The sequence below is a fragment of the Mobula hypostoma genome, chromosome 9 (assembly GCF_963921235.1).
Source record: "Mobula hypostoma chromosome 9, sMobHyp1.1, whole genome shotgun sequence".
Classification (NCBI taxonomy): Eukaryota; Metazoa; Chordata; class Chondrichthyes; order Myliobatiformes; family Myliobatidae; genus Mobula; species Mobula hypostoma.
The window spans coordinates 148,436,167-148,463,872 of record NC_086105.1 but is presented as its reverse complement, the minus strand read 5'-3'; the positions used below and the strand labels follow the sequence as shown (position 1 = coordinate 148,463,872).

The 27,706-nt window shown below is 46.2% G+C and overlaps 1 protein-coding gene across 3 annotated transcripts in view; it reads left to right on the top strand.

Annotated features, from left to right (window-relative positions):
- The window catches only part of slx4 (SLX4 structure-specific endonuclease subunit homolog (S. cerevisiae)), a 45,312-nt gene that overhangs the window by 12,541 nt on the left and 5,065 nt on the right, over positions 1 to 27,706 (top strand). For all 3 annotated transcript variants that reach the window (XM_063059429.1, XM_063059428.1, XM_063059430.1), the window contains 9 exons: positions 736 to 957; positions 3,576 to 3,781; positions 3,876 to 4,195; positions 5,491 to 5,719; positions 10,176 to 10,255; positions 10,782 to 10,922; positions 19,459 to 19,628; positions 22,369 to 24,689; positions 25,860 to 25,962. In XM_063059429.1, coding sequence (XP_062915499.1) covers positions 736 to 957; positions 3,576 to 3,781; positions 3,876 to 4,195; positions 5,491 to 5,719; positions 10,176 to 10,255; positions 10,782 to 10,922; positions 19,459 to 19,628; positions 22,369 to 24,689; positions 25,860 to 25,962 — 3,792 coding nt within the window. The remainder of the gene's footprint in view (positions 1 to 735; positions 958 to 3,575; positions 3,782 to 3,875; positions 4,196 to 5,490; positions 5,720 to 10,175; positions 10,256 to 10,781; positions 10,923 to 19,458; positions 19,629 to 22,368; positions 24,690 to 25,859; positions 25,963 to 27,706) is intronic.

The window sequence follows — 27,706 nt, the reverse complement described above, 5'->3', positions numbered from 1 at the left end:
CTGAAGCTGGGTTGGATAAATGGATTTAATTACTTTCGGTCTTGCTTCCACTAAGGTAGCGGAGCATTTTGTCACAGCAGCCGCTCCAGGTCCAATAGATAGCGCAAATGTGTGTCTTAAACATTATTCTTGTGATTGCAAGAGCTGATTGGAGATCGGTAATGCAAGATACTGTAAGTCCGGTTCATTAGTGAGACCGGTGGCAGGGGAGGTGCTTGGTTGTTGCATATATAAGGCCCTCATACTGCAGCCTCACCTGTTACAGCCACCCAGGGGAGGAGGCACCAGAGGCTTTGTGAAAGAAAAGAGAGACGTAGCAGCATGCTGGAATTGGTGCTGGGTTGGGGTCTGGCCCTTGCAGGCCAGCTCTCCCGTTGGCGCTTCTCTCCAGTGTTCACTCCCTGGAAGACAAGCTGGCTGACGCAGCGTGGGTCAAGCTGGATTGCCTTCGCCTGAGTCTGACCCAGTGTGAGATGAGAAACTGCTATGTACTTGTTCTTACAGAAACATGGCTCCAGGACAACATCCCATTCACCATCGTCTTCAGGCCGTGTCACCCAGGGACTTGTGCTGATACTATTTTGTGACTTTGTGCTGGATTATAACTGTATGGGCCATGTGTGACTGTATGTACTGGGATTTGTGCCTTGGACCCAGAGGAACAATGTTTCATTTATCTGTATATGTGTATGGCTGAATGACAATTAAACTTGAGCTTTCTATCTGTCCTGGCAGGTGTCTGGATGAAGGAGAACAGAGGGCGGCTGCAGCCAGCTCTGCAATCGTACCTCTGGTTCCCGAGTGTCCGATCTGCGGGAAGCGCTTTAAAACCCTGAAGGGCCGAGTGAGTCACCTGAAACGCTGTGCGAGTGAATTGGAGGTCCCTCCGCAGCTCCTGCTGCAGGCAGTCCAGAGACAGAACTCGCAACCTCCTGAAAGCTCAGGTCCTCACGCCGGGTAAGTGCTGCAGGAAGCCGGGGCTGGTGGGGTGGTTCTCACCCCTCAGCTCTACCCTGTTTTTGCCACGGTGGCTCCGTGCGCTGGGGCCTGTCTTCAGCACCCGTCCTCACAGTTCGGTCCTGGCTGTCCGTCTCCTGGTCAGATGGGTGACTCGGATACTCGGTACTGACCCCTGCTGGCGCCTCTTGGTATCTGGAATTGGTTTATTATTGTCACGTACATAAATGGATACTTTATTGATCCCAAAATTACAGTGTCACAGTGGCATTACCAATGCACAGATATACAAATATTAGAAGAGAAGTGAGAAAGAATTAAAAAAACAAGTTACCTGAAACAGTCTTAACAGGAGGGGTCATCACTTCCCTGGCTATAGATTGACTCATTATAGAGCCTATTAGCCGAGGGTAGGAATGACCTCATACAGCGCTCTTTGGAGCAGTGCAGTTGTCTTAGTCTGTTACTAAAAAGGCTCCTCTGTTCAGCCAAGGTGGCACGCAGAGGGTGAGAAACATTGTCCAGAATTGTCTTCCTTTGTTCCACCACAGCCTCCAGTGTGTCCAGTTTGACTGAGCCAGCCTTTCTAATTGGTGTATCACCCGTGTTGATGCCATTGCCCCAGCACACCACCACACAGAAGGTTGTGGTGACGACAACAGACTGGTGGAACATGTGAAGACTATGTATGGAGATACAGTGAAGAGCTGGTCTTTCTTACTGTTCATACAGATCAGATTCCCCAGTGCATTGAGGTGGAACAAGATCAAACAGTAAAAGAATATGAAATAAAGTAGAAAGGTTACCAGGAGCATGCAGTGCAGGGTGAAATGGCAGGGCGATTGGAACCAGAGTGATCGGGGTCAGGATGGGCAGTTGCTATACAGGGCAGTGCAGTGTGTAGTGAGACTGTGAGGAACAACAGGCAGATGATAGGGCAACATTGCGGTCAGTGGGATGAAGTGGTGTATCACGAGGACAAAACTGCAAGGCCTGATGAATACAGGACTGAAGGTGTTATATTTGAATCTGTGCAGTATACGGAATAAGGTAGGTACAATTAGAGATTGGCAGGTATGATCCTGTGGGCGACACTGAATTGTGACTGAAAGAAGGCCATGGTTGGGAGTTTCACATCCAAGGATACACCTTGTATCGGAAGGACAGGCAGGTAGGCAGAGAGGGTGAGGTGGCTGTGTTAGAACATAGAATAGTACAGCACAGTACAGGCCCTTCGGCCCACAATGTTGTGCCGACCCTCAAACCCTGCCTCCCATATAAGCCCCCACCTTAGATTCCTCCATATACCTGTCTAGTAGTCTCTTAAACTTCACTAGTGTATCTGCCTCCACCACTGACTCAGGCAGTGCATCCCACGCACCAACCACTCTCTGAGTAAAAAACCTTCCTCTAATATCCCCCTTGAACTTCCCACCCCATGCCTTAAAGCCATGTCCTCTTGTATTGAGCAGTGGTGCCCTGGGGAAGAGGCGCTGGCTATCCACTCTATCTATTCCTCTTATTATCTTGTACACCTCTATCATGTCTCCTCTCATCCTCCTCCTCTCCAAAGAGTAAAGCCCTAGCTCCCTTAATCTCTGATCATAATGCATACTTTCTAAATCAGGCAGCATCCTGGTAAATCTCCTCTGTACCCTTTCCAATGCTTCCACATCCTTCCTATAGTGAGGTGACCAGAACTGGACACAGTACTCCAAGTGTGGCCTAACCAGAGTTTTATAGAGCTGCATCATTACATCGCGACTCTTAAACTCTATCCCTCAATTTATGAAAGCTAACACCCCATAAGCTTTCTTAACTACCCTTTCTTAAATACCCTATTGGTACAAATGAAATCAAATCCTTAGAAAGAGGATGAGAAGATGTGGAATCCTTGTGGGTAGAGTTAAGAAGGGTAAAAAGACCCTGATGGGATTTGTCTTTAGGCCTCTGAACAGGATGCAGGATATAAATTTCAATGGGAACTAGAAAAGGCCTTGGGGGATTTCAGTATGCGGGTAGATTGCGAAATGTGTGTCTTAAACATTATTCTTGTGATTGCATATGTGTGTGTATATATATGTAAATATAAGTAAAAGGCTGCGGAGACCAAGTCATTGGGTATATTTTAAACAGATATTGATACATTCTTGATTAGTCAAAGGCTATAGGTACAAGGCAGGAGACTGGGGTTGAGAGGGATAATAAATCAGCCATGATGAAATGGTGGAGCAGACTCAATGTGCCAATTGGCCGAATTCTACTCCTGTGCCCTACGGTCTAAAGCACACAGAACAATGAATCCACCAGTGTTATTGTGGTAACCACCAGGTAACCTGCTTGATTTTTATTGAGCGATTGTTACTGTGCTGTATTCAGTTGGATTAACATTGGTCCTAGAACCCCAATGTTAAACTGGACTGTGCTCTTTAATATGAATGCCTCTGTATAATGGACAGGCTGGACTGAAAGTCATCTGACCTGTACCTCTGACTGAGAGAACTACACTGAGGTGACAACTCACAGTCTCCATTGTGGGATTTGAACCCACGACCTTCTGCCTCAGGGACAAGACTGTTATGTACTGACACCGACCATTTCCCCCCTCTCCGTGCCAGCGTTCAGCCCGGTCGAGCAAAGAGGAAAGCTTCAACAAGAGAAAAGCAGGCGACGAAAAAGTACAGGCAGCAAGTGGACGAGGAAACAATGGTTGCCATGGCCTTATCGGCCTCTCTGTTAGAACAGGAGAGACGGGAAGGGGCAGAACTGACTGCAAGTCTGCAGGCTCAGAACTTCAGCCTACCCAAAACAGTGCCTCCTGCTGGTAGGAGTTCATCCATTATTGTTCTTACATTACACCCATCTTATTTCTATTTAAATATCACATTTAAATTGTAATTTTTATTGCCATTTTGAAGACAGGAAATGTCAAAAGAAGAAGAAGGCTGGCCCTTCATTGCTACTGACGCAGGATCCGGAATTGACCCTTAAACGCGTCCAGGACCGCCTGTCGCTGCTCTTGTCGGCGGAACGAGAGGAGTGCCCCACCCCGCCGCTACCTGCCAGTACTTTTACCCCGGGCGGGGTCCTGAAACGCGTCTGGCACGTGCAGCCGGGGACAGCTGAGCAAGACAGCCTCTGGTGTCGCAGTGCCCTGTCCAGAACTGGCGAAGGGGACGCTGTGCTGTTCTACACAAGTGACCTGGTCCCTCCTATAGTCCCTTGGAAGCCGCAGCAGGTGAGAGAGAGGCTGCAAAATTCTGAACTATCACAAATGGTATTAATTTCCTGGCCCGCAGTCAGCACCTCGTTTCAGATTTGTTTGTTTATCACATATACATACATTGAAACACATCGGGAAATGCATCGCTCGTGTTAACAATCAACGCAACCGAAACGTGCTGGGGGCAGCCCACGTACCTGAAAAGTTTCCAGAGGTTTTCACGGGAGGGCAGAGCTTTAAGGTGAGAAGAATGGTGTAGCGGTTAGCGAAACGCTTTACAGAACCAGCGAATGCCATCAGGATTCATTTCCCACTGCCGTCTGTACGTTCTCCCTGTGACCACATCGGTCTCCTCGCACAGTCCGAAGGCACGGGATAGGGATGGTGAGTTGTGAGAACGCCACGTTGGCGCCAGAAGCTTGGCGACACTTGTGGGCAGCCCCCAGCACAACTCCAGAGTGCACTGGTCATTGTCACCAGTGTAAAGGAGATCAAAGTAATTGTTACTCCAGATCCGATGCAGCACAAAAAAACACAATAAGCATAAAGCTAATAAAAACAAATAAACACTAATTATAAATATGAAAGCGGGTCTACAGAACAGAATGTACAATTTATTTAGAGATACAGTGTGGAACAGGCCCTTCCAGCCCACTGAGCTGCCCCCCCCACCCACCGATTTAACCCTAGCCTAACCGCAGGACAATCCACAATGACCAGTTAACCTACTAACCAGTACGTCGTTGGACTGTGGGAGGAAACCGGAGGAAACCCACACGGCTCACAGGAAGGAGTGTACAGAGAGCATGGGAATTGAACTCTGAAGGCCAACGCCCCGAGCTGTAATAGCAGCGTAATAATCGCTACGCTGCCGCGATTGCCAAGTGTGAATGTTTCACTGTGTTTCGATCAGAATCAGGCTTAACATCACCGTGAGATTGGTTAACTTTGCAGCAGCAGTACCATGTAAGACACGATAAATTTAAAAAAAATTACAGTAAAATATGTATGTAATAAATAGTAAGATAAGTATTACAAAAATAGAAATAAAGTGGTGAGGTAGCGTTCATGGATTCAATGTCTGTTCAGGAATGGGATGTCAGAGGGGAAGAAGCTGTTCCTGAATTGTTGAGTGTGAGCCTTCAGGGTTCTGTACCTCCTCCCTGATGGTAACAGTGAGAAAAGGGCATGTCCTGGGTGGTGGGGGTCCTTGATGATAGAATGCTGTTTTCTGCTGCACCACCCCTTGAAGATGTCCTGGCTACTATGTGTGAGTAACAAAGCTGATCTTGTACTGTGTTTCATTGAAGGAGAAAGCTCAGGCTGGTGAGGAATCACCGTTACCCTCTGCAGCCCCCACCAGATCCAGCCCGGGGCTGGCCTCCCCACACTCCTCAGCAGAGGACAGGTTTGCGGCTGGGAGTGAGCAGGAGCACACCTTCTTCGACCTGATGGACCTAGCAGGCGAGGGATTGACGCTGACGCAGTGGGAGTCTGGAGTGAACGCACAGGAAGGCAGTGAGGGATCAGGAAGTGAAGGTGCGGTGAAACTTTGTACAGCTAATCAGCATCTAAGCTCTGATAATTACAGGACACTTGAGGGAGCAAAGTGATAAGGTTTATGAACGAGTTGCTGGAAATCAAGAGCAATACACACATAAAATGCTGCAGGACCTGAGCAAGTCAGGCAACATCAATGGAAGTGCAGTAACTGTTGATGTTTCAGGCCGAGACCCTTCATCAGGACTGGAAAGGAAGAAGATGAAGCCAGAACAATAGACAATAGACAACAGGTGCAGGAGTAGGCCATTCAGCCCTTCAAGCCAGCACCGCCATTCACTGTGATCATGGCTGATCATCCACAATCAGTATCCGTTCCTGCCTTCTCCCCATATCCCTTGACTCCGCTATCTTTAAGAGCTCTATCTAACTCTTTCTTGAAAGAATCCAGAGAATTGGCCTCCACAGCCTTCTAGGGCAGAGCATTCCACAGATCCACAACCCTCCGTGTGAAAAAGTTTTTCCTCAACTCCGTTCTAAATGGTCTACCCCTTATTCTTAAACTGTGGCCTCTGGTTCTGGACTCCCCAAACGTCCGCAACATGTCTCCTGCTTCTAGCATGTCCAATCCCTTAATAATCATATGTTTCAATCAGATCCCCTCTCATCCTTCTAAATTCCAGTGTATACAACCCCAGTCACTCCAATCTTTCAACATATGACAGTCTCGCCATCCTGGGAATTAACCTCGTGAACCTCTGCTGCACTCCCTCAATAGCTAAAATGTCCTTCCTCAAATTTGAAGACCAAAACTGTCCACAATACTCCAGGTGTGGTCTCACCAGGGCCCTGTACAGCTGCAGAAGGACCTCTTTGCTCCTATACTCAACTCCCCTTGTTATGAAGGCCAACATCCCATTAGCTTTCTTCACTGCCTGCTGTACCTGCATGCTTACTTTCAGTGACTAATGAACAAGGACACCTAGATCTCATTGTACTTCCCCTTTTCCTAACTTGACACCATTCAGATAGTAATCTGCCTTCCTGTTCTTGCAACCAAAGTGGATAACCTCACATTTATCCACATTAAACTGCATCTGCCATGCATCTGCCCACTCACCCAACATGTCCAATTCGCCCTGCATTCTCATAACATCCTCCTCACATTTCACACTGCCACCCAGCTTTGTGTCATCTACAAATTTGCTAATGTTACTTTTAATCCCTTCATCTAAATCATTAATGTATCTTGTAAATAGCTGTGGTCCCAGCACTGAGCCTTGCGGTACCCCATTAGTCACTGCCTGCCATTCTGAAAGGGACCCGTTAATCCCTACTCTTTGTTTCCTGTCTGCCAACCAATTTTCTATCCATGTCAGTACCCTACCCCCAATACCATGTGCTCTAATTTTGCCCACTAATCTCCTATGTGGGACTTTATCAAAGGCTTTCTGAAAGTCCAGGTACACTACATCCACTGGCTCTCCCTTGTCCATTTTCATAGTTACATTCTCAAAAAATTCCAGAAGATTAGTCAAGCATGATTTCCCCTTCGTAAATCCATGCTGACTCGGACCGATCCTGTTACTGCTATCCAAATATGCCGCTATTTCATCTTTTATAATTGACTCCAGCATCTTCCCCACCACTGATGTCAGGCTAACGGCTCTATAATTCCCTGTTTTCTCTCTCCTCCTTCCTTAAAAACTGGGATTACATTAGCTACCCTCCAGTCCTCAGGAACTGATCCTGAATCTATAAAACTTTGGAAAATGATTACCAATGCGTCCACAATTTCTAGAGCCTTAAGTACCCTGGGATGCAGACCATCAGGCCCTGGGGATTTATGAGCCTTCAGTCCCATCAGTTTACCCAACACCATTTTCTGCCTCATGTGAATTTCCTTCAGTTCCTCTGTTACCCTAGGTCCTCCGGCCACTATCACATCTGGGAGATTGTTTGTATCTTCCCCAGTGAAGACAGATCCAAAGTACCTGTTCAGCTCGTCTGCCATTTCCTCGTTCCCCATAATAAATTCACCCATTTCTGTCTTCAAGGGCCCAACTTTGGTCTTAACTAATTTTTTCCTCTTCATATACCTAAAGAAGCTTTTACTATCCTCCTTTATATCCTTGGCTAGCTTGCCTTTGTATCTCATCTCTTCCCCCCCGTATTGCCTTTTTAGTTATCCTCTTGCTCTTTAAAAGTTTCCCAATCCTCTGGCTTCCCGCTCATCCTTGCTATGTTATACTTATTCTCTTTTATTTTTATACTGTCCTTGACTTCCCTTGTCAGCCATGGTCGCCCCTTACTCCCCTTAGAATCTTTCTTCCTCTTTGGAATGAACTGATCCTGCACCTTCTGTATTATTCCCAGAAATACCTGCCATTGTTGTTCCACTGTCATCCCTGCTAGGGTATCTTTCCGGTCAACTTTGGCCAGCTGCTCCCTCATGGGTCCATAGTCCCCTTTGTTCAACTGCAATACTGATACTTCTGATTTTCCCTCCTCATTCTCAAATTGTAGATTAAAACTTATCACATTATGGTCACTACCTCCTAATGGCTCCTTTACCGCGAGTTCCCTTATCAAATCTGGCTCATTACACAACACTAATTCCAGAATTGCCTTCTCCCTGGTAGGCTCCAGTACAAGCTGCTCTAAGAATCCATCTCTGAGGCACTCCACAAACTCCCTTTCTTGGGGTCCAGTACCAACCTGATTTTCCCAGTCTACCTGCATGTTGAAATCCCTCATAACAACCGTAGAATTACCTTTGTGACATGCCAATTTTAACTCTTGATTTAACTTGCACCCTATATCCAGGCTACTGCTTGGGGGCCTGTAGATAACTCCCATTAGTGTCTTTTTGCCCTTACAGTTTCTCAGTTCTATCCATATTGACTCTACATCTCCTGATTCTATGTCACACCTCGCAAGGGACTGAATTTCATTCCTCACCAACAGAGTCACCCCACCCCCCCTGCCCACTTGTCTGTCCTTTCGATAGGATGTATACCCTGAATATTCATTTCCCAGCCCTGGTCCTCTTGCAGCCATGTCTCTGTTATTCCCAAAACATCATACTTGCCAATTTCCAACTGAGCCTCAAGCTCATCCACTTTATTTCTTGTACTCCGTGCATTCATATATAATACTTTTAATCCATTAAAGTAATACTTTCATCCCCTCATCGATTTCACATCGATTCCTATTGCACTTGGCCATAATCTCCGATCCCTTCCTGAGCTTTCTGCCCCGTTAATTCTGTTGTCTTTCTTAACTTTTCTTATTCTCTCTTTCCCGTTAACTCCATCCTTACATTTCCAGTTCATCTTCTCCCCCCCCCCCCACTACTTAGTTTAAACACACCCGTGTCGCAGTGGGGGGTGGGGGCAGGTGTATGGGGGAGGGGTTGAAGTAAGAAGCTGGGAGGTGATAGGTTGAAAAGATAAAGAAAGGGTTATAATTGTTATTGTGTTGCTGCTTGTAAAGGTGATAAAACTATATTGCATTCATCAAGGCAGATTAATGCTTATTCAAACAAAGTAACACACAGTCCTGATGAAGCATCTCGGCCCGAAACATCAACAGTTTATTCCCCTCCAGGGCTGCTGCCTGACTTGCTGAGTTCCTCCAGCATTTTGTGTTTGTTGCTCTGGATTCCAGCGTCTGCAGAATCTCTTGTGTTTATTCTTTTGGAGTCTAATCTGAAATCCTCTTGACTTTCTTGAACTAGGCAGTATCAGTTAATTTTACCAAATAGTTCAGAACTGTTCAGATGAGTTCCTGGTGAGTACTGTTGTGTGTTTTGTTGGGGAGACTGATCAGTGTACGCTCAGTGGCCTCTTCATTAGGTACAGGAGGTACTTTGTAAAGTGATCACTGTACACTCCTGTATCTCCACAGTCTTCAGCTGCTGTAGTCCATCTGCTTTGAGGTTCGATGTGTTGTGCGTTCAGAGACGCTCTTCTGCACACCACTGTTGTAATGTGTGGTTATTTGAGTTACTGTCACCTTCCCGTCAGCTTGAACCAGTCTGGCCATTCTCCTCTGACCTCTGTCACTAACAAGGCGTTTTTGCCCACAGAGCTTCCGCACACTAGATGTTGTTTTGTTTTTCACACCATTCTCTGTAAACTCTAGAGACTGTTGTGTGTGAAAATCCCAGGAGATCAGCAGTTTCTGAGATACTCAAACCACATCGTCTGGCACCAGCAATCATTCCACAGACAAAGTCACTTAGATCACAGTTCTTCCCAATTGTGATGTTTGGTCTGAACAACAACTGAACCTCTTGACCGTGTCTGCATGCTTTTATGCATTGAGTTGCTGCAACGTGATTGGCTGATTAGATATTTGTGTTAACGAGCAGGTGTACAGGCGTACCTATTAAAGTGCCCACTGAGTGTAGGTTGAATGTTATGGTAGTTATTTCCAGCTCATTATAAATAAAACCCTGTGTTTTAGCTGTAAATATTATTTTACCCTTTAGGGAATAATTGTCCAATTGTGCCAAGTGGATTTGTCCCAGCCCAGAGCGAGGGAGGATGTGCCAATAGCCTGCAGAGTGGAGTAAGCACATCTGTTTGATTTTATTAAAGCAAAATGCTGGTCCATTATCTCTGCAGCTTAAAAAAATTCCATCTCCCTTCCCTCTTTCTCTATTCCCCACTCTAGCCTCTTCTTATTTGCCCAGCACCTCCCTCTGGTGCCTTTCCTCCTTCCCTTTCTCCTATGATCCACTCTCCTCTCCTATCAGATTCCTCCTTCCCCAGCTCATCACCTTTCGTAATCACCTAGCCTCACCTATCACCTTCTAACTATCCTCCTTCCCCTCCCTTCACCTTTTTATTCTGCTATCTCGTCCCCCTTCCTTTCCAGTCCTGATGAAGGGTCTCAGCCCGAAATGTCTACAGTTTATTCATCTCCACAGATGCTGCCTGACCTGCTGAGTTCCTCCAGCATTTTGTGTGTGTTGCTTATCATCAGTTCTGCTGGTTTACCGGGCATTGTGAGGGAGATTCTGGACAGAGTGCTGCTGTTTTCTGTGTAGTTAACCACACAGCCGGTTTTAATGTTTGGTGCATTTTGATTGCAGTTGAGGAAGCTGGCCGCAGACCTGGGCACGATGGTGAATAACCCTCACCTCAGCGATGTGCAGTTTCAGCTGGACAGTGGTGAGGTTGTGTACGCTCACCAGTTCATTCTCTATGCTCGTTCTCCACGCCTCGTGCAGACTGTAAGTGATAACGGGATTTCTGTTTGCTCTATTTATTTTCTCATTTTCGTACGGTTAGTGCAGAGCAGTGTAATGCCATGACGGGGCTGAATTCCTGCTGCTCCTGTCCGTAAGGAGTTTGTATTTTCTCCCCATGGCCGTGTGGGTTTCATAGAAACATAGAAAATAGGTGCAGGAGTAGGCCATTCGGCCCTTCGAGCCTGCACCGCCATTTATTATGATCATGGCTGATCATCCAACTCAGAACCCAGCCTTCTCTCCATACCCCCTGACCCCTGTAGCCACAAGGGCCATATCTAACTTCCTTTTAAACGTAGCTAATGAACTGGCCTCAACAGTTTGCTGTGGCAGAGAATTCCACAGATTCACCACTCTCTGTGTGAAGAAGTTTTTCCTAACCTCGGTCCTAAAAGGCTTCCCCTCTATCCTCAAACTGTGACCCCTCGTTCTAGACCTCCCCAACATCGGGAACAATCTTCCCGCATCTAGCCTGTCCAATCCCTTTAGGATCTTATACGTTTCAATCAGATCCCCCCTCAATCTTCTAAATTCCAACGAGTACAAGCCCAGTTCATCCAGTCTTTCTTCATATGAAAGACCTGCCATCCCAGGAATCAATCTGGTGAACCTTCTTTGTACTCCCTCTATGGCAAAGATGTCTTTCCTCAGATTAGGGGACCAAAACTGCACATAATACTCCAAGTGTGGTCTCACCAAGGCCTTGTACAACTGCAGTAGTACCTCCCTGCTCCTGTACTCGAATCCTCTCGCTATAAATGCCAGCATACCGTTCGCCTTTTTCACCGCCTGCTGTACCTGCATGCCCACTTTCAACGACTGGTGTATAATGACACCCAGGTCTCGTTGCACCTCTCCTTTTCCTAATCGGCCACCATTCAGATAATAATCTGTTTTCCTATTTTTGCCACCAAAGTGGATAACTTCACATTTATCCACATTAAATTGCATCTGCCATGAGTTTGCCCACTCACCCAACCTATCCAAGTCACCCTGCATCCTCTTAGCATCCTCCTCACTGCTAACACTGCCACCCAGCTTCGTGTCATCCGCAAACTTGGAGATGCTGCATTTAATTCCCTCATCCAAGTCATTAATATATATTGTAAACAACTGGGGTCCCAGCACTGAGCCTTGCGGTACCCCACTAGTCACCGCCTGCCATTCTGAAAAGGTCCCGTTTATTACCACTCTTTGCTTCCTGTCTGCTAACCAATTCTCCACCCACACCAATACCTTACCCCCAATACCGTGTGCTTTAAGTTTGCACACTAATCTCCTATGTGGGACCTTGTCAAAAGCCTTTTGAAAATCCAAATATACCACATCCACTGGTTCTCCCCTATCCACTCTACTAGTTACATCCTCAAAAAATTCTATGAGATTCGTCAGACATGATTTTCCTTTCACAAATCCATGCTGACTTTGTCCGATCATTTCACCGCTTTCCAAATGTGCTGTTATCACATCCTTGATAACTGACTCCAGCAGTTTCCCCACCACCGACGTTAGGCTAACCGGCCTATAATTCCCCGGTTTCTCTCTCCCTCCTTTTTTAAAAAGTGGGGTTACATTAGCCACCCTCCAATCCTCAGGAACTAGTCCAGAATCTAACGAGTTTTGAAAAATTATCACTAATGCATCCACTATTTCTTGGGCCACTTCCTTAAGCACTCTGGGATGCAGACCATCTGGCCCCGGGGATTTATCTCCCCATGGCCGTGTGGGTTTCCTCTGGGTGCTCTGGTTTCCACCCTCATTCCAAAGACATACAGGTCCGTGTCGGTACGTTGTGGACGTGCAGGTTGATGTCAGTATGTTGTGGACGTGCAGGTCGATGTCAGTAAGTTGTGGACGTGCGGGTCGGTGTCAGTACGTTGTGGACGTGCGGGTCGGTGTCAGTACGTTGTGGACGTGCGGGTCGGTGTCAGTACGTTGTGGACGTGAGGGTCGGTGTCAGTACGTTGTGGACGTGCGGGTCGGTGTCAGTAAGTTGTGGACGTGCGGGTCGGTGTCAGTACGTTGTGGACGTGAGGGTCGGTGTCGGTACGTTGTGGACGTGAGGGTCGGTGTCGGTACGTTGTGGACGTGCGGGTCGGTGTCGGTAAGTTGTGGACGTGCGGGTCGGTGTCGGTACGTTGTGGACGTGAGGGTCGGTGTCAGTAAGTTGTGGACGTGCAGGTCGGTGTCAGTAAGTTGTGGACGTGCGGGTCGGTGTCAGTACGTTGTGGACGTGAGGGTCGGTGTCGGTACGTTGTGGACGTGAGGGTCGGTGTCGGTAAGTTGTGGACGTGCGGGTCGGTGTCAGTACGTTGTGGACGTGAGGGTCGGTGTCAGTAAGTTGTGGACGTGAGGGTCGGTGTCAGTACGTTGTGGACGTGCGGGTCGGTGTCAGTAAGTTGTGGACGTGCGGGTCGGTGTCGGTACGTTGTGGACGTGCGGGTCGGTGTCGGTACGTTGTGGACGTGCGGGTCGGTGTCGGTACGTTGTGGACGTGAGGGTCGGTGTCGGTACGTTGTGGACGTGCGGGTCGGTGTCGGTACGTTGTGGACGTGAGGGTCGGTGTCGGTAAGTTGTGGACGTGAGGGTCGGTGTCGGTAAGTTGTGGACGTGAGGGTCGGTGTCGGTACGTTGTGGACGTGAGGGTCGGTGTCGGTAAGTTGTGGACGTGCGGGTCGGTGTCGGTACGTTGTGGACGTGAGGGTCGGTGTCGGTACGTTGTGGACGTGAGGGTCGGTGTCGGTACGTTGTGGACGTGCGGGTCGGTGTCGGTACGTTGTGGACGTGAGGGTCGGTGTCGGTACGTTGTGGACGTGCGGGTCGGTGTCGGTACGTTGTGGACCTGCTATGTTGTGACACTTGCGGGCTGCCCCAGCACCTCCTCGGATTGTGTTGGTCATTGACCTTTCACTGTTTCGGTGTACATGCAGCAAGTAAAGCTAATCTGTAACCTTTTATGTCTTAGCTCTGTAGCGCTGCTGCAAAATAGCTCTGTAGCGCTGCTGCAAAACCACTCATTTCGTGTCAGCAATAATAAACCGGACTAATCGTAGAATGGTTACAGGACATCATTTCATTTATTGTATCGACAGCACCTCCCTACCAGAGCAAACAGCTACTCCCGCGCCCTTGTCCCCTCTCTGTGGTGTGGCAGAGTTTTCCTCACTGACGGAGGATGAGAGGTGACCTGATAGAGGTGTATAAGGTGATGAGAGGCATTGATCGTGTGGATAGTCAGACGCTTTTTCCCAGGGCTGAAATGGCTAGCACGAGAGGGCACAGGTTTAAGGTTGTTGGAAGTGGGTACAGAGGAGATGTTGGGGTAAGTTTTTCTACACAGAGTGGTGAGTGCGTGGAATGGGCTGCTGGCGGCAGTGGTGGACGCGGATACGATAGGGTCTTTTAAGAGACTCCTGGACAGGTACTTGGAGCTCAGCAAAATCGAGGGCCATGGGTAACCCCAGGTAATTTCTAAAGTAAGTACATGTTCAGCACAGCTTTGTGGGCCGAAGGGCCTGTATTGAGCTGTAGTTTTTCCATGTTCCTGTCTATTTTTTCGGTTCCTTCTAGACTATGAAGGACTGTCATCATCCACAACATACCCCCCCCCCCCACCATCAGGAAGGAGGTACAGGAGCTTAAAGACCCACAGTAGGTGTTTTCGGAGCAGTTTCTTCCCCTGCATCAGATTTCTGAATGGTCCACGAACCCTGCCTCATTATTTCCTCTCTTTTTGCACTTCTTATTCATTTTCTATGTTTCTTATTGTAACTTGTAGTTTATTTTATTTCTTGCACTGTACTGCTGCTGCAATATAAATTTCACACCACATGGTAGTGGCTGGCTGGTAGGAATTGGGTTTAACTTTAATCCCTTCCTTGAAAGTGAGAGGAAAGTTTTCCACTTGGTACTGCTCTGGTACCATTTCCATATCCAAAGACATTGAAAGTTTCTTGTCAGAGGCTTTGTGTGAAGCTGCCATCTCAACCCAACCTCAGGTGTGAGGGAATTACCAACAGGAGATTCTGCAGATGCTGGAAATCCAGAGCAATGTACAAAATGATCAGATCAGGCAGCATCTATGGAGAAGGAATAAACCACAAAGGGCCTAGTTACATTTTGAGCCTAGACCCTTTATCAGGACTCATGAGGGGTCTTAGACTGGAACCGCTACTGTTATTCCTCTCTACAGACACTGCCTGATCCCCTGAGTTCCTCCAGCATTTTGTGTGTGTTGGTTGGTTACAGAGATGTCTTGTTGCATGAGAACAGATTACTCGCAGTTAGCGTAACACTGTTACCGTGCCTGCGACCCAGATTTAGTCCGCTGCTGTCTGTAATGAGTTTTACATTCCCCCCCCCCACATGACCATGCAGGTTTCCCCCTCGTGCTCCAGTTTCCTCCCACATTCCAAAGATGTAGGTCAGCTGGTCATATAGACGTAATTGTGTAGTATGGGTTCATTGGGCTGGAAGGGGCTCTTCCCGTGTGTCTCTAAATAAATAAGCATGTTGTGTGTCATGCACGAACTCATCGACACCCAGTGACTGTGTCCCACTGGACACCTATCCACACGGCAGCTTGTGCCGTTAATGCATTTGAAGCGATCACAATGATCTCAGCTGTGATCCTGTGAGCATTCAAACCACAAGCAGTGCTCCACTTCTATATTGTCCTGTCATGCTTTCGTTGTCCCTCAGTTCCTTTAACACCACGAGACATAGGAGCAGAATTAGGCCATTTAGCCCATCTAGTCTGCTTGCTATTCCACCAGGGTTGATTTATTATCCCTGTCAACCCCATTCTGCCCTTTCCCCATAATCTTTGACACCCGGACTAATCGAGAACATTCAACCTCTGCTTTAAATATTCCCAACGACTTGGCCTCCATGGGTGTCTGTGGCAATGAATTCCACAGATTCATCACCCTCTGACTAAAGAAATTCCCCCTCATCTTTGCACTAAATGGACATCCTTCGATTCTGAGGCTGTGGCCTCTGGTCCTAGACTCCTGCACTCTACTTACAATATCTCTCTTTCAATCTTTTTTTATTGATTTAAAAGAATAAGGGTAAATACAAACCAGAGGAGAGGTTATCTCAGATACATCATTCAATAATAATACAAACAGAGAAAGGAGTATACACTCTCAAAATCATGTATAGTATTCAGCTAATATACAGAGAGAAGAGAACCACCTCTCCTCTTAGCAGTTCATGGAAAAAAAAGATTCAAAATTTTCTATTATTGAAGGGAAAAAAAACCCAAACTAACCTAAAACAAGAAAAAAAGGGACTGGGCAGTCCATTGGATACAGTTTAAAAAAAGGGGAGATCCTTCTGATCAAATCTAAAAATTCATGGAGGAAAAAGAATAACTATAAAAGTAATAAAAATTAGATCATATGAAAATATTGAATAAAATGTCGCCAAGTTTGCTCAAATTTAAAAGATGTATCAAACGTCCGACTTCTTATTTTCTCCAAACTTAAACAAAACATAATGGAGGAGAGCCAAAAAAATACAGTAGGTGGATTGGGATCCTTCCAGTACAATAAAATAGCTCTCCTGGCCAATAAAGTTGAGAAAGCTATCATGTGTTTGGAAGCAGGAACGTTTCCTGCTTCCGTTGGAATAACCCCAAAGATTGCTGTAAGTGAATTAGGTTGTAGGTCTAAACCTATGACTTTTGATAATGTTCTTAAAACCTCTCTCCAAAAGTTATTTAACTTTATACAGGACCAAAACATATGATTTAAGGTAGCCACCTCAGTGTTGCATCTATCACAAGTAGGATTTATGTTAGAAAAAATATGTGCTAGTTTATCTTTTGACATATACGCCCTGTGCGCTACCTTGAACTGAATCAAGGAGTGACGGGCACAAATAGATGAATTGTTAACTAAATGACAAATTTTATTCCATTGATTATCTGAAAATGGTTCTTGAAGTTCCAATTCCCAAGCACGTTTAACCTTATCATTAGACATCATTCGTAAATTCAATAGCCGTTTATATATGACGGCTATCAATCCTTTTTGGAATGGTTTAAGCTGAAAGATAACATCTATCATATTTGGTAAATGAGCAAATGGATAATTCGGTAACAAATCACGTAAAAAATTCCTAACTTGTAAATATCTAAAAATTGTGCATTAGATAAATCATATTTGTCCATTAGCTGAGAAAAAAACATTAAACAATCCTCTAAAAACAAATCTCGAAAAGTTATTATTCCCTTAGTTTTCCGTGTTAAAAAGGCCTTGTCTAAAATTGATGGTTTTAAAAAAATAATTAAAATGGATATTACTAGACAGAACAAAGTTATTTAAGTCAAAAGATCTGCGAAACTGAAACCAAATTTTTAATGTATGTCTAACAATGGGACTAAGATCATGTCTACCAATCTTAGAAAACAAAAAGGGAAGAGGAGCTCCCAGCAAAGAAGCCAAAGAGAATCCTTTCACCGAGTTTTCCTTCAAGTCCAGCCATAAGGGACAGTCCTGTATATCCATACAGTGAATCCAAAAAGTAATATAACAAATATTGATTGCCCAGTAATAGAATCTAAAGTTTGGTACGGCCAAGCCACCATCTTTTTTTAATTTTTGCAATAGAGGTTTACTCACTCTGGAGCTTTTATTATTCCAGATATATGACAAGATCATAGAATCTATTCTATCAAAAAATGTTTTCGGGACAAAGGATGAACAGCTTGAAACCTGTATAAGAATTTCGGTAAAATTGTCATTTTTATAGCATTTATCCAACCAATTAACGACAACGTCATAGGTGACCATTTGGAAAGCGTTTGTTCTGTATATTCAATTAAAGGAAGAAAATTATATTTATATAAATCTTTAAAATTTTTAGTAATTTTAATACCAAGATAGGTAAAATAATTTTTAGCAATATTAAAAGGTATTAGATCATATTGATCTGAATAGTTATTAATAGGAAATAATTCACTTTTATATAAATTTAACTTGTATCCAGAGAAAGTACTAAATTCAGTAAATATGGATAAAATAGAAGGGATAGATTTCCTAGGATCTGAAATGTAAATTAATAAATCGTCTGCGTGCAACGAAACCTTATGTACTTTAACCCTCTTTTAATACCCTGAAGAGAGTTGGAATCCCTAAGAGCGATAGCAAGTGGTTCTAAAGCCAAATAAAATAATAAAGGACCAAGAGGACAACCCCGACGGGTTTCTCTATATAGTCTAAAATAAGGAGATTTTTGATTGTTAGTTATAACTGCAGTCATTGGGGCTTGACGGATCAGTTTGATCCAGGAGATAAATCCCGGACCAAAATTAAATCTCTCCAAGACCTGAAATAAATAAGGCCATTCCACCCTATCAAAGGCTTTCTCTGCATCGAGAGAGACGATACATTCAGATTCTTTAACTGAGGGAGAATAAATAATACTTAATCTTCGAATAACAGTAGGTAAAATATTCTGAAGCCTAATAGCTGGAATTTTAGAGAGAGTTTTAAAATCCACATTGAAATTGGTCTGTAGGAGGCGTATTCAGATAGATCTTTTCCTTTTTTGGGGATCAATGAGATTGATGCCTCATAAAAAGTTTTTGGGAGGTTCCCAGAGAATATAGAATCAGTGAAAGTTCGACATAGTTGTGATGGAAGCATTTCAGTAAAAGTCTTATAAAATTCCACTGTATGTCCATCTGGTCCTGGAGCTTTCCCTAGCTGCATAGAGGACATAGCCCTAGCTATTTCCTCTTGTTTAATAGGTGCGTCTAATGTGTTTCTATCTTGAATAGAAATTTTAGGTATATTTAATTTTTGCAAAAATCTATTCATAAAGATAGTATTATCAGAAAATTCAGGTTTATAAAGATTAGATTAGAAATCCACAAACATCTTGTTAATTTCATGAGGGTCTAGTGTTTCAGTTCTATCGGGTCTACGTATTTTCAAAAGCTGTCTTCTCACCATATTTGCCTTCAGCTGACCAGCCAGCAACTTACCTGATTGATCACCATGTACATAAAATTGACTTTTGGATTTTAAAAGTTGCTGCTCAATGGGGAAGGTCAAAAGCAGATCATGCTGTGTTTGGAGTTCAACCCTTTCCTTATGTAGATCTTCACTAGGTCTTACTGAATACGCTTTATCTATCTCTTTAATTTTATTAGTAATCACTAAAAGTTCTACTTTGGTTTTCCTTCTTAAACCTGCTGAGTATGAAATTATCTGTCCCCTAAGAAAAGATTTCATCGTATCCCATATAGGCCTTTCAATATCTGATAAGTTTCAATGAGATCCCCCCACCATTCTTCTCAGCTCCAGTGAGTACAGGCCCAGAGCCATCAAATATGTTAACCCTTTCATTCCCGGGATTGTTCCCACAAACTTCCTTTAGACCCTCTACGATCCCAGCACATCCTTTCTTAGATAAGGGACTCAAAACTGCTCACAGTTCTCCTAGTCTGACCAGAGCCTTATGAAGTCGGATGACACACTGACTTTGGTGCCTTGCTGCTCTGCAGGTGCACAGTGAGGGGTTCCTGGTGGGAGAGGACAACGACGCTGAGACTCGACGACTCTTACTGCCTGATGTTACAGCGCAAGCAGTTCTCTCCTTTCTCCACTACCTGTACGACACCAGTATCTCGCTGTCGCCCGCTGTGCTGCCAGACCTGCGTGCACTTGCCAAAAGGTAAGTGTGATGAGAAAGCAGTGGCGTTAACCTCTGATGTCAAAGTCACTTGTAGAGAGCATCTTAAAATAATCAGATTCAGATTTATTTGTCTCATACAGTGAAACGCAGGAAATCATAAACATGAGCGATTCTGCCAATGCTGGAAATCCAAAGCAACACACGCAAAATGCTGGAGGAACTCCGCTGCTCAGGCAGTGTCTTTGGAAAAGAGTAAACATTCACTGTTTTTGGGGTGAGACCCTTCCTCAGGACTGAAGAAAGCTCTCGGCCTGAAACGCTGACTGTTTATTGTAGATCGGGGTGTCTGGACAGGCTGGGAACATTTGCCGTAGTTGCCGCCTGACCTGCGGAGTTCCTCCGGCGAATTTTGTGTTAACACCCAACACAACCAATGGATGTGCTGGGGCAGCCCACAAGTGTCAGCACACATTCCAGCAGCAACATAGAGAGCCCGTAATAGGGCTGAGAGGGGAAATAAATCAGCCATGATTGAATGGCAAAGCAAACTTGATGGGCTGAATGGCCTTATCCTGCTCCTCTGTCTTACGGTTTCACACCCTGGCTCCCGTGTTTCCTTTAACACACGGGGGGTCCGGTTCCCCCTTTCCCTTGAAACGGAGGTACCTCCTCAAGTTGTGCTGGTTACTAACACAAACAGCACGTTTCACTGGGTTTTAATGTTCACATGAGAAATAAATCTGAAATCTGAAAGAACTGCTTTGTGCCTCCATCGTCAGATTATCAATGTTACTGTGCCTCAGTCGCATCCCGTTTCCACACCCCTGGACTGTGTCAATATCACACAAATTACCCAGTACAAGTGGGAACAATACCTGCATTCCTTTGGCCCCACCACCCAGGACACGCTGTCTTCTCACTGATGCCATCAGGAAGGAGGCACAGGAGCCACAAGGCTCACACCACCAGGTTCAGGAATGGTTATTACCCCTCAACCATCAGGCTCCTGGACTAAAGAGGATAACGCATGTTCTACCAGTCTGTTGTCGCCAGTACAATGCTGTGGTGTGCTGGGTCAGTGGCATCAACACGGGTGACTGGAGGCTGTGGTAGAACAAAGGCCCCCATGGAAAATCCTGGCAATTCTGGAAAACGTTTCTCACTCCCTGCTTGCCACCTTGGCTGGGCAGAGGAGCACCAGACTAAGACAACCGTGCTGCTCCAAAGGGCACTATGAGGTCGTTCTTACCCTCGGCCATTAGGCTCTATAATGAGTCAACCTATAGCAGGGAAAGTGTTGACCTCCTCCTGTTAACTTATTTTTTATTCTTTCTTACTTCTCTTCTAATATTTGTATATCTGTGTACTTGTAATGTTACTGTGACACTGTAATTTCCTTTGGGATCAATGAAGTATCTATCTGTCTTCACTCAACTTTACTCAACCCAACAGTGAACTGTTCCCGCAACCTATGATCCCTCTTTCAAAGACTCTTCATCTCATGTTCTCTCTCTGTGTTACTTATTTATTTATATTATTATTTCTTTATTTTCTCCTGTATTTGCACAGTTTGTTGTCTTTCCCGTTGGTTGTTGGTCTGTTCTGTTGGTTGTGGTCTCTCGTTGATTCTGTTGTGTTTCTTGGATTTACTGTGAATGCCCACAAGAAAACAAAAATCAGGGTTGTAGATGGTGACATACACTCGAACTTGGGCAATAAATTTACTTTGAACTTTCAGTGAGAGGTTGTGGGCATGTTGGTTGTTAACACAAACAACACATTTCACTGTCTATTTCCTCGTATGTGATATAGAAGTGAATCTGAATCTGCTTGTACTGCTTCTTTAACATCTTAAAAAGTGAATGTTAGGCTCCCACGCCACCAGGTTCAAGAACATCAGAAATAGGAGCAGGAGTCGGCCATCTGGCCCTTCGAGCCTGCTCCGCCATTCAATAAGATCACGGCTGATCTGACCATGGACTCATCTCCACCTACCTGCCTTTCCCCCATAACCCTTAATTTCCCTACTGTGCAAAAAACTATCCAACCTTGTCTTAACTATATTTACCGAGGTAGCCTCCACTGCTTCATTGGACAGAGAATTCCACGGATTCATCACTCTGGGAAAAGCAGTTCCTCCTCTTCTCCATCCTAAATCTACTCCCCCAAATTTTGAGGCAATGTCCCATAGTTCTAGTCTCACCTACCAGTGGAAACAACTTTCCTGCCTCTACCTTATCTATCCCTTCCATAATTTTATGTTTCTGTAACAGTTGGTACCCCTCAGCCACCAGTCTGCTGAACTGGTGTGGATAACTTCACTCACCTACAGACTCACTTTCAAAGACCCTACACTGTCTGTTCTCAGTATTATTTATTATTATTTTTATGTATTTGCTCAGTTTGTCTTTTGCACAGGTTGTCTGTCAGTCTTTGTAGTTTTTTCCATTGATTCTATTGTATTTCTTTGTTCTAGAGTGAATGACTGCAGGAGAATGTACCTTAGATGTCATTTTCCTGCAGGCATTCACATTAGAACGAAGAAATGTTGTCATATATGACATGGTGACATACATAGACTTTGATAATCCATTTACTTTGGCCTTTATTAAATAGGATTAACTTCCAATATTTGGGAAAGTTTGCCAGTCCAACCCCACTGGCGTTCTGAGTGTGTCAGAGTAAAAGTTTCATTGTTACGCATTTCTTTAAAAAAGGAATCTGAGGGCATTGCAGGGTGGGGTTCGGTGGCTTTGTGACGCCTTCCTCTGTTAACCAGGTTCGCTGTGAGTGAGCTGGATGAGATGTGCAGAACCTATTCAGCGGGAGCTGAGCCTCACGGGGAGGATTCTGAAGATGATCCATTTGCTGGAGTGAAAGATGAAGATTATGGGATCAGAGAAGACCACCTGCAGGATCTCCTGAGGTCCATGTGGATGGACGAAGTTGAAGAGTCAGCCTTCCTTACCCCCGCTGCAGAGGATGATGGCGCAGACGAAGCCGACGAGAGAGTTGGGGACGAGGAGTTAGATGAGCTCTATCAGTTTGCCGCAACTCAGAGAACCTCCCTTAAGAACATTGAAACAAGCGGGAGACTCGGCCGTGAGAATGGCAGTGCAGGAACTGAGGGGGAGGCTGACACTTCTGGAGAAAGCGAGCAGAGTGTGGAGGGGCCAAGGACTGCAAGTGTGCCTGCTGAAGACCCAGTCACCGGAAATGAGATGGCATCTGCTTTGCGGAGCCTTTCAAAACCCCTGGAGACGCCTTGGAAGGGCGGAGCATTTCAGCTGAACCGTAGCCTTGAATCTGATGTAAACTGTAACAGCAGCGACTGCCTGTTTTCAGAGACTGATGTACCAGTGGATCTGGAGCCAGATGTGGATCTGCAGCCAGATGTGGATCCAGAGGCTGGTGTCTCCTCAGCAGGCAGGTCATCCTCCAGGAAGGGCTCCATCAGGAGTAACTTTTCCGACCACTGCAGTATCACCAGAATATCCCCCACGTGTGACGCTGAAAGCCCGTCTGCTTGCGTGAGCTTTCCTAACCTGCCTGTGGTCGGGCTGTCACCGTTGGAAGTAAACGAGAGATCTGCACAAGCTGAGTGTTCAGCCTCACCGCCCAGACCCACACACCGTGAAACACTGGGTGACGTCTCAGCGACTCCCTGTGGGCAACCACTAGGTTTTCCTGGAGTTGCACGGGATCTGGCCGATCTGAAATCTCCGGGATCCCTGCAAGGGGAATGGCCTTCAGAGCCAAAGGCTGCCTCCGTTAGTGCATCTTTGTCACTTTCACCTCCAGGTACCTGTGAGGGGCAGCAGTGTGACCTGGCATCACCCATTAGTATCAACTCCAGTCCGTCTGCAGCAGAGAACAGGTCCAACGATGTTGTGGTGGTCATCGATTCCGATGAGGAAGTGGGAATAGTTCAGAGTGAAATAATGCGACCCAGTTCACAGTCGGTGCCTTTGGCCCCTGACCCGAGCACTGCAGGTAAATCTGACGTATTGTCAGTCTCCAAGGCTGACTGCAGGACAGCTGGACTTCCGTCGAAGCGTTGGGCTGAATCGCGGAGGACTTGCGTTCCCGAGCTGTTGGGTGTTGCTAGGCAGCATGGTCAAGGAAGCCAGGACGTGAACAGTGAAAGTGAACTGACCCTGCGGCTGAGCAGCGATGGTGAGCAGAACCAGCCAGACCTCAAGGCGGAGCTGTCCTGGCTGGTCCCGGCCACTCCCCTTCCGGCAGGGACCGCCTGCTCCTCCACACAGACCCAGCAACCTGTTTTAGAGAACCAGACCGTGAAAAGAGGCATGTTGTGTGAGGACCCAGTGAACCAGGAATCCACCAGGTTAAAAACTAACAGTGTGGGAGAGGAGGTTACAGTGACAGCTACCCCGGAGAAGACAGCCTTCAGAGGCGTCCAGGAAGCAAGCCCAGCCAGTGAACTGGATTGTTTTGTGGAGGGGAGCTTTAACGATCAGTCGTTCAGCGATTCACCACCTTTCACCCCTTTCCCTCTAACACAGACCTCGGACTGCGTTGTTGAGTTGGAGAGTGACGCCGGCTGTTCGCCGTCAGCCCGGCCAGAGGCCGCACTGTCTGTGTCTCTCAGCTCAGAGGAGAAGGAAACCACGGACACCTCTGTGCTGGAGATCATGGACGTGGAGGAGAAGATAACTGCTCGGGCTGAACACTTTGAGGATGAGCCCCCACTGCCTTTTGACAATGATTTCTGGCCCTCTGAGGGCAGCCCTTGCCTCGAGGATGAGAATCCAAGCATTGGAGAGGCCTCCCCTCGCGAGACAGCCACTCGGGTGACGAGCTGGGAGGAAACTTATCCCGTCGCTAATGGACAGAATAAAAACAGCACCCCACTTCCAAAGGAATCAAATCCCACGCCTTCCTTCGCATCCGCAGAAGAGCCCGGTGGCAGAGACCCGGAGAGTGCCCTCTCCAGAAGGCAGGATCCTAGTTCTCTGGATTCTAAACTCTGGGATGATTGGGAAGAGGAGGATGAACTTCCTGAGGCCAGGCATGGATTGTCTCAGAAGCTACCTGCCACTGAATCGAATCGCAGAATCTTGGAGCACAATATTGCAGGTCAGTGTGAAGTTCACACATTATCTTGTGATTCTGTCAAATGGCAGGTATTGGACAGAATGGAGGGGGTCCAGGGGAGCTTCATGAGAATGATCCCAGGAATGAAAGGATTAATGGATGAGGAGTGTTTGATAGCTCTGGGCCTGTACCCACTGGAGTTTAGAAGAATGGTGGGGCGAGAGGATCTCATGAGAACCTACCCAACAGGGTCATAGAACACGTGAGCACAGAAGCAGGCCCTTAAGTCCATCTAGTTCGTGCCAAGTTACTAATCTACCTAGTCCCACCGACCTGCACCAGGACCATACCCCTCCATACACCTCCCATCCACCTACCTATCCAAATTTTTCTAAGATGTTGAAATCGAACCCACATCCACCACTTCCACAGGCAGCTTGTTCCCCACTTTCACCAGCCTCTGAATGAAGAACTTCCCCTCATGTTCCTCCTAAACATTTCACCTTTCACCTTTAACCCTGGCTGTAATCTTGCCCAACCTCAGCAGAAAAGGTCTGCTTGCATTTACCCTATCCATACCCCTCATAATTTTGCATACATCTATCAAATCTCTCAATCTTCTAGATATGTTCTAGGGAATAAAGGCACAACCAATTCATTACTGCCCTATAATCAGTTCCTCAAGTCCTGGCAACATCGTTGGAAAAGTACATTGGTGTCATTTGGACGGGTACATGGAGAGATGTGGGCTGGATGCAGGAAACTGGGACTAACTAGGTGGACGATGTGGTTGGAATGGACTGTATGGGATTGTTTACACCCCATCACATTGCAGGCACCCACCACTCTCTGTGTAAAACCAACTTCACTTCTCACCCTTAGAAGTGTGCTTTCTACCCTGGGCAAAAGATTCTGACTGTCTACCCTATCATAATTTTCTAAACTTTGGTCAGATCTCCTCTCAGTCTCCGACATTCTGGAGAAAACAATCGAAGTTTGTACAACTTTCAGCTGATGCTGTCTGAACCAGGTGGTATCCCTGATGGATCTCCTCTGCGCCACATCTTTCCTGTAACGAGCTGAACTGCGGCCAGTGCGGCCTAACCAGAGTCTTGTGTAGTGTTGTTCCTGATGTGTCATTTTTCACAGTCCCTGGCTAATTTTTGAGGTGTTTATAGGCTAAGTTATTTTCTGTTTTCCATCTGCTTTCAGTGCCTATTGGTGGAAGGAGAGCCCACCAGCAAACAGCACCGATCACCCCAGAACCACCGTACTCAACAATGGTCACGCCCTGTCTGAAGAGAGAGCTGAGCAGGTAAGAGAGGGTGTTCCTGATCTGCACTTGGCCAACAACTTACTGCAACTCCAGTCAGGGATTCAGGAGATGCTTCTGGACGGGAGCGCAGGGAGTCTGTTCCCCTGCCCAGCAGCACTGCTGAAGGTGATAGCCGAGAAAGTTTTCTGGAAAGCAAGAGTTGGTTTATTGTTGTCACATGTTCGGAGAAACAGTGAAAAGCTTCTCTTGCGTATTGTTCACACAGATCAGGTGGTTACGCAGTGCACTGAGGAGAGCAAGGTAAAACGAGGGCAGCACAGTAGCGTAGTGGTTAGCGTGGCACTATTACAGCTCCGGGCGTTGGAGTTCAGGGTTCAATTCCAGCGTCCTCGGTAAGGAAGTTTGTACGTTCTTCCCCTATGCATGTGGGTTTCCTCCAGATACTCTGGTTTCCTCCCACACTCCAAAGATGTACCTGTTAGGTGAACAGGTTATTGTAAATTGGGTTGCTCGGTGACCTGGAAGGGCCAGTCCAATGTGTGCAGAGTAGAGTGTTACGGTTACAGAGAGAGTGCAGCGCAGCTAAACAATAAGGTGCAAGGTCATAATGAGCTCACTTGACGTCTTGTCGTTCTACAGATCTATTTAATAGTTTTATAACAGTGGGATAGAAGCTGGCCTTAAGCCTGGTGGGACGTGCCTGCAGGCTTTTGTATTTTCTGCCCGATGTGAAAGAGGAGACAGAGACGTCCAAGTTGGATGGGGTCATTAATTAAGCTGGCTACTTTATGAGAAGTGTAGACAGAGTCCGTGGAGGGGAGGCTTGTTTCAGATTTATTATCATGGGTGCATTCTAATAAACTTCTTGGGTTGGTTTGAGTAGCTCAGTGGATAAGATACTGGACAGTGGCTAGTCTGGAAACACCAGGTCAGATCACATTGTGGCAGCTGGGGCAATAAATTCAAATAATCCTGAATTAAATGGCCGTGAGAGTGATCTGAATGTGGCTGCCTACTGAAAGTCAGGGCAACTCGCACAAAAGGCTAGAGGAACTCAGCAAGTCAGGCAGCATCTATGGAGGTGAGTCCTGATGAGGGTTCTCGGTTCAAAACATCAACTGTTTATTCCCTTCCATAGATGCTACCCAACCTGCTAAGTTCCTTCAGCATCTTATTCATTTAGAGATAAATTTGAGTCGCACTGCCCAACAACCCACCGATTTAACCCTGGCCTAATCATGGGACATTTTACAATGTCCAATTAATCTATTAACCAGTACGTCTTTGGACTGTGGGAGGCAACCAGAGTACCTGGAGGAAACCCACGTGCACACGGGAAGGAAAGTACAACCTACTTACAGATTAAACTCCATGCCTTGCCCAAACTAAAAAGCGTTGTACTAACCACTTGCTACCATTTTGTGCATGTTGCAACTACAAGTCACAGTCTCTTAAAAACTCCAGCCTCCAAAGTAGTTCAGAGAAGCACTGAATGCTGAGGCAAGTGGAAATGGATAGTTAAAGCTGGACCACAGACTGTCACTGACCTTTGGCCCATCATCTCCTACTATCCCAACATAACCCCCCTCCCCATGCTTTCATCCCTCATCTGCCAGCCCCTGCCTCTCCCCTCTACACTCTGTCCTGATGCAGGGTCTCTACCTGAAGTGTCGACCCATGCCTCACTGCAGGGTCGCTGCCTGACCTGCTGAATTCCTCCAGTAGTCTGTTTTTACTGCAGATTCCTGCATGTTCAGGCAGCACAGGGTCCTGTCCATCAGCG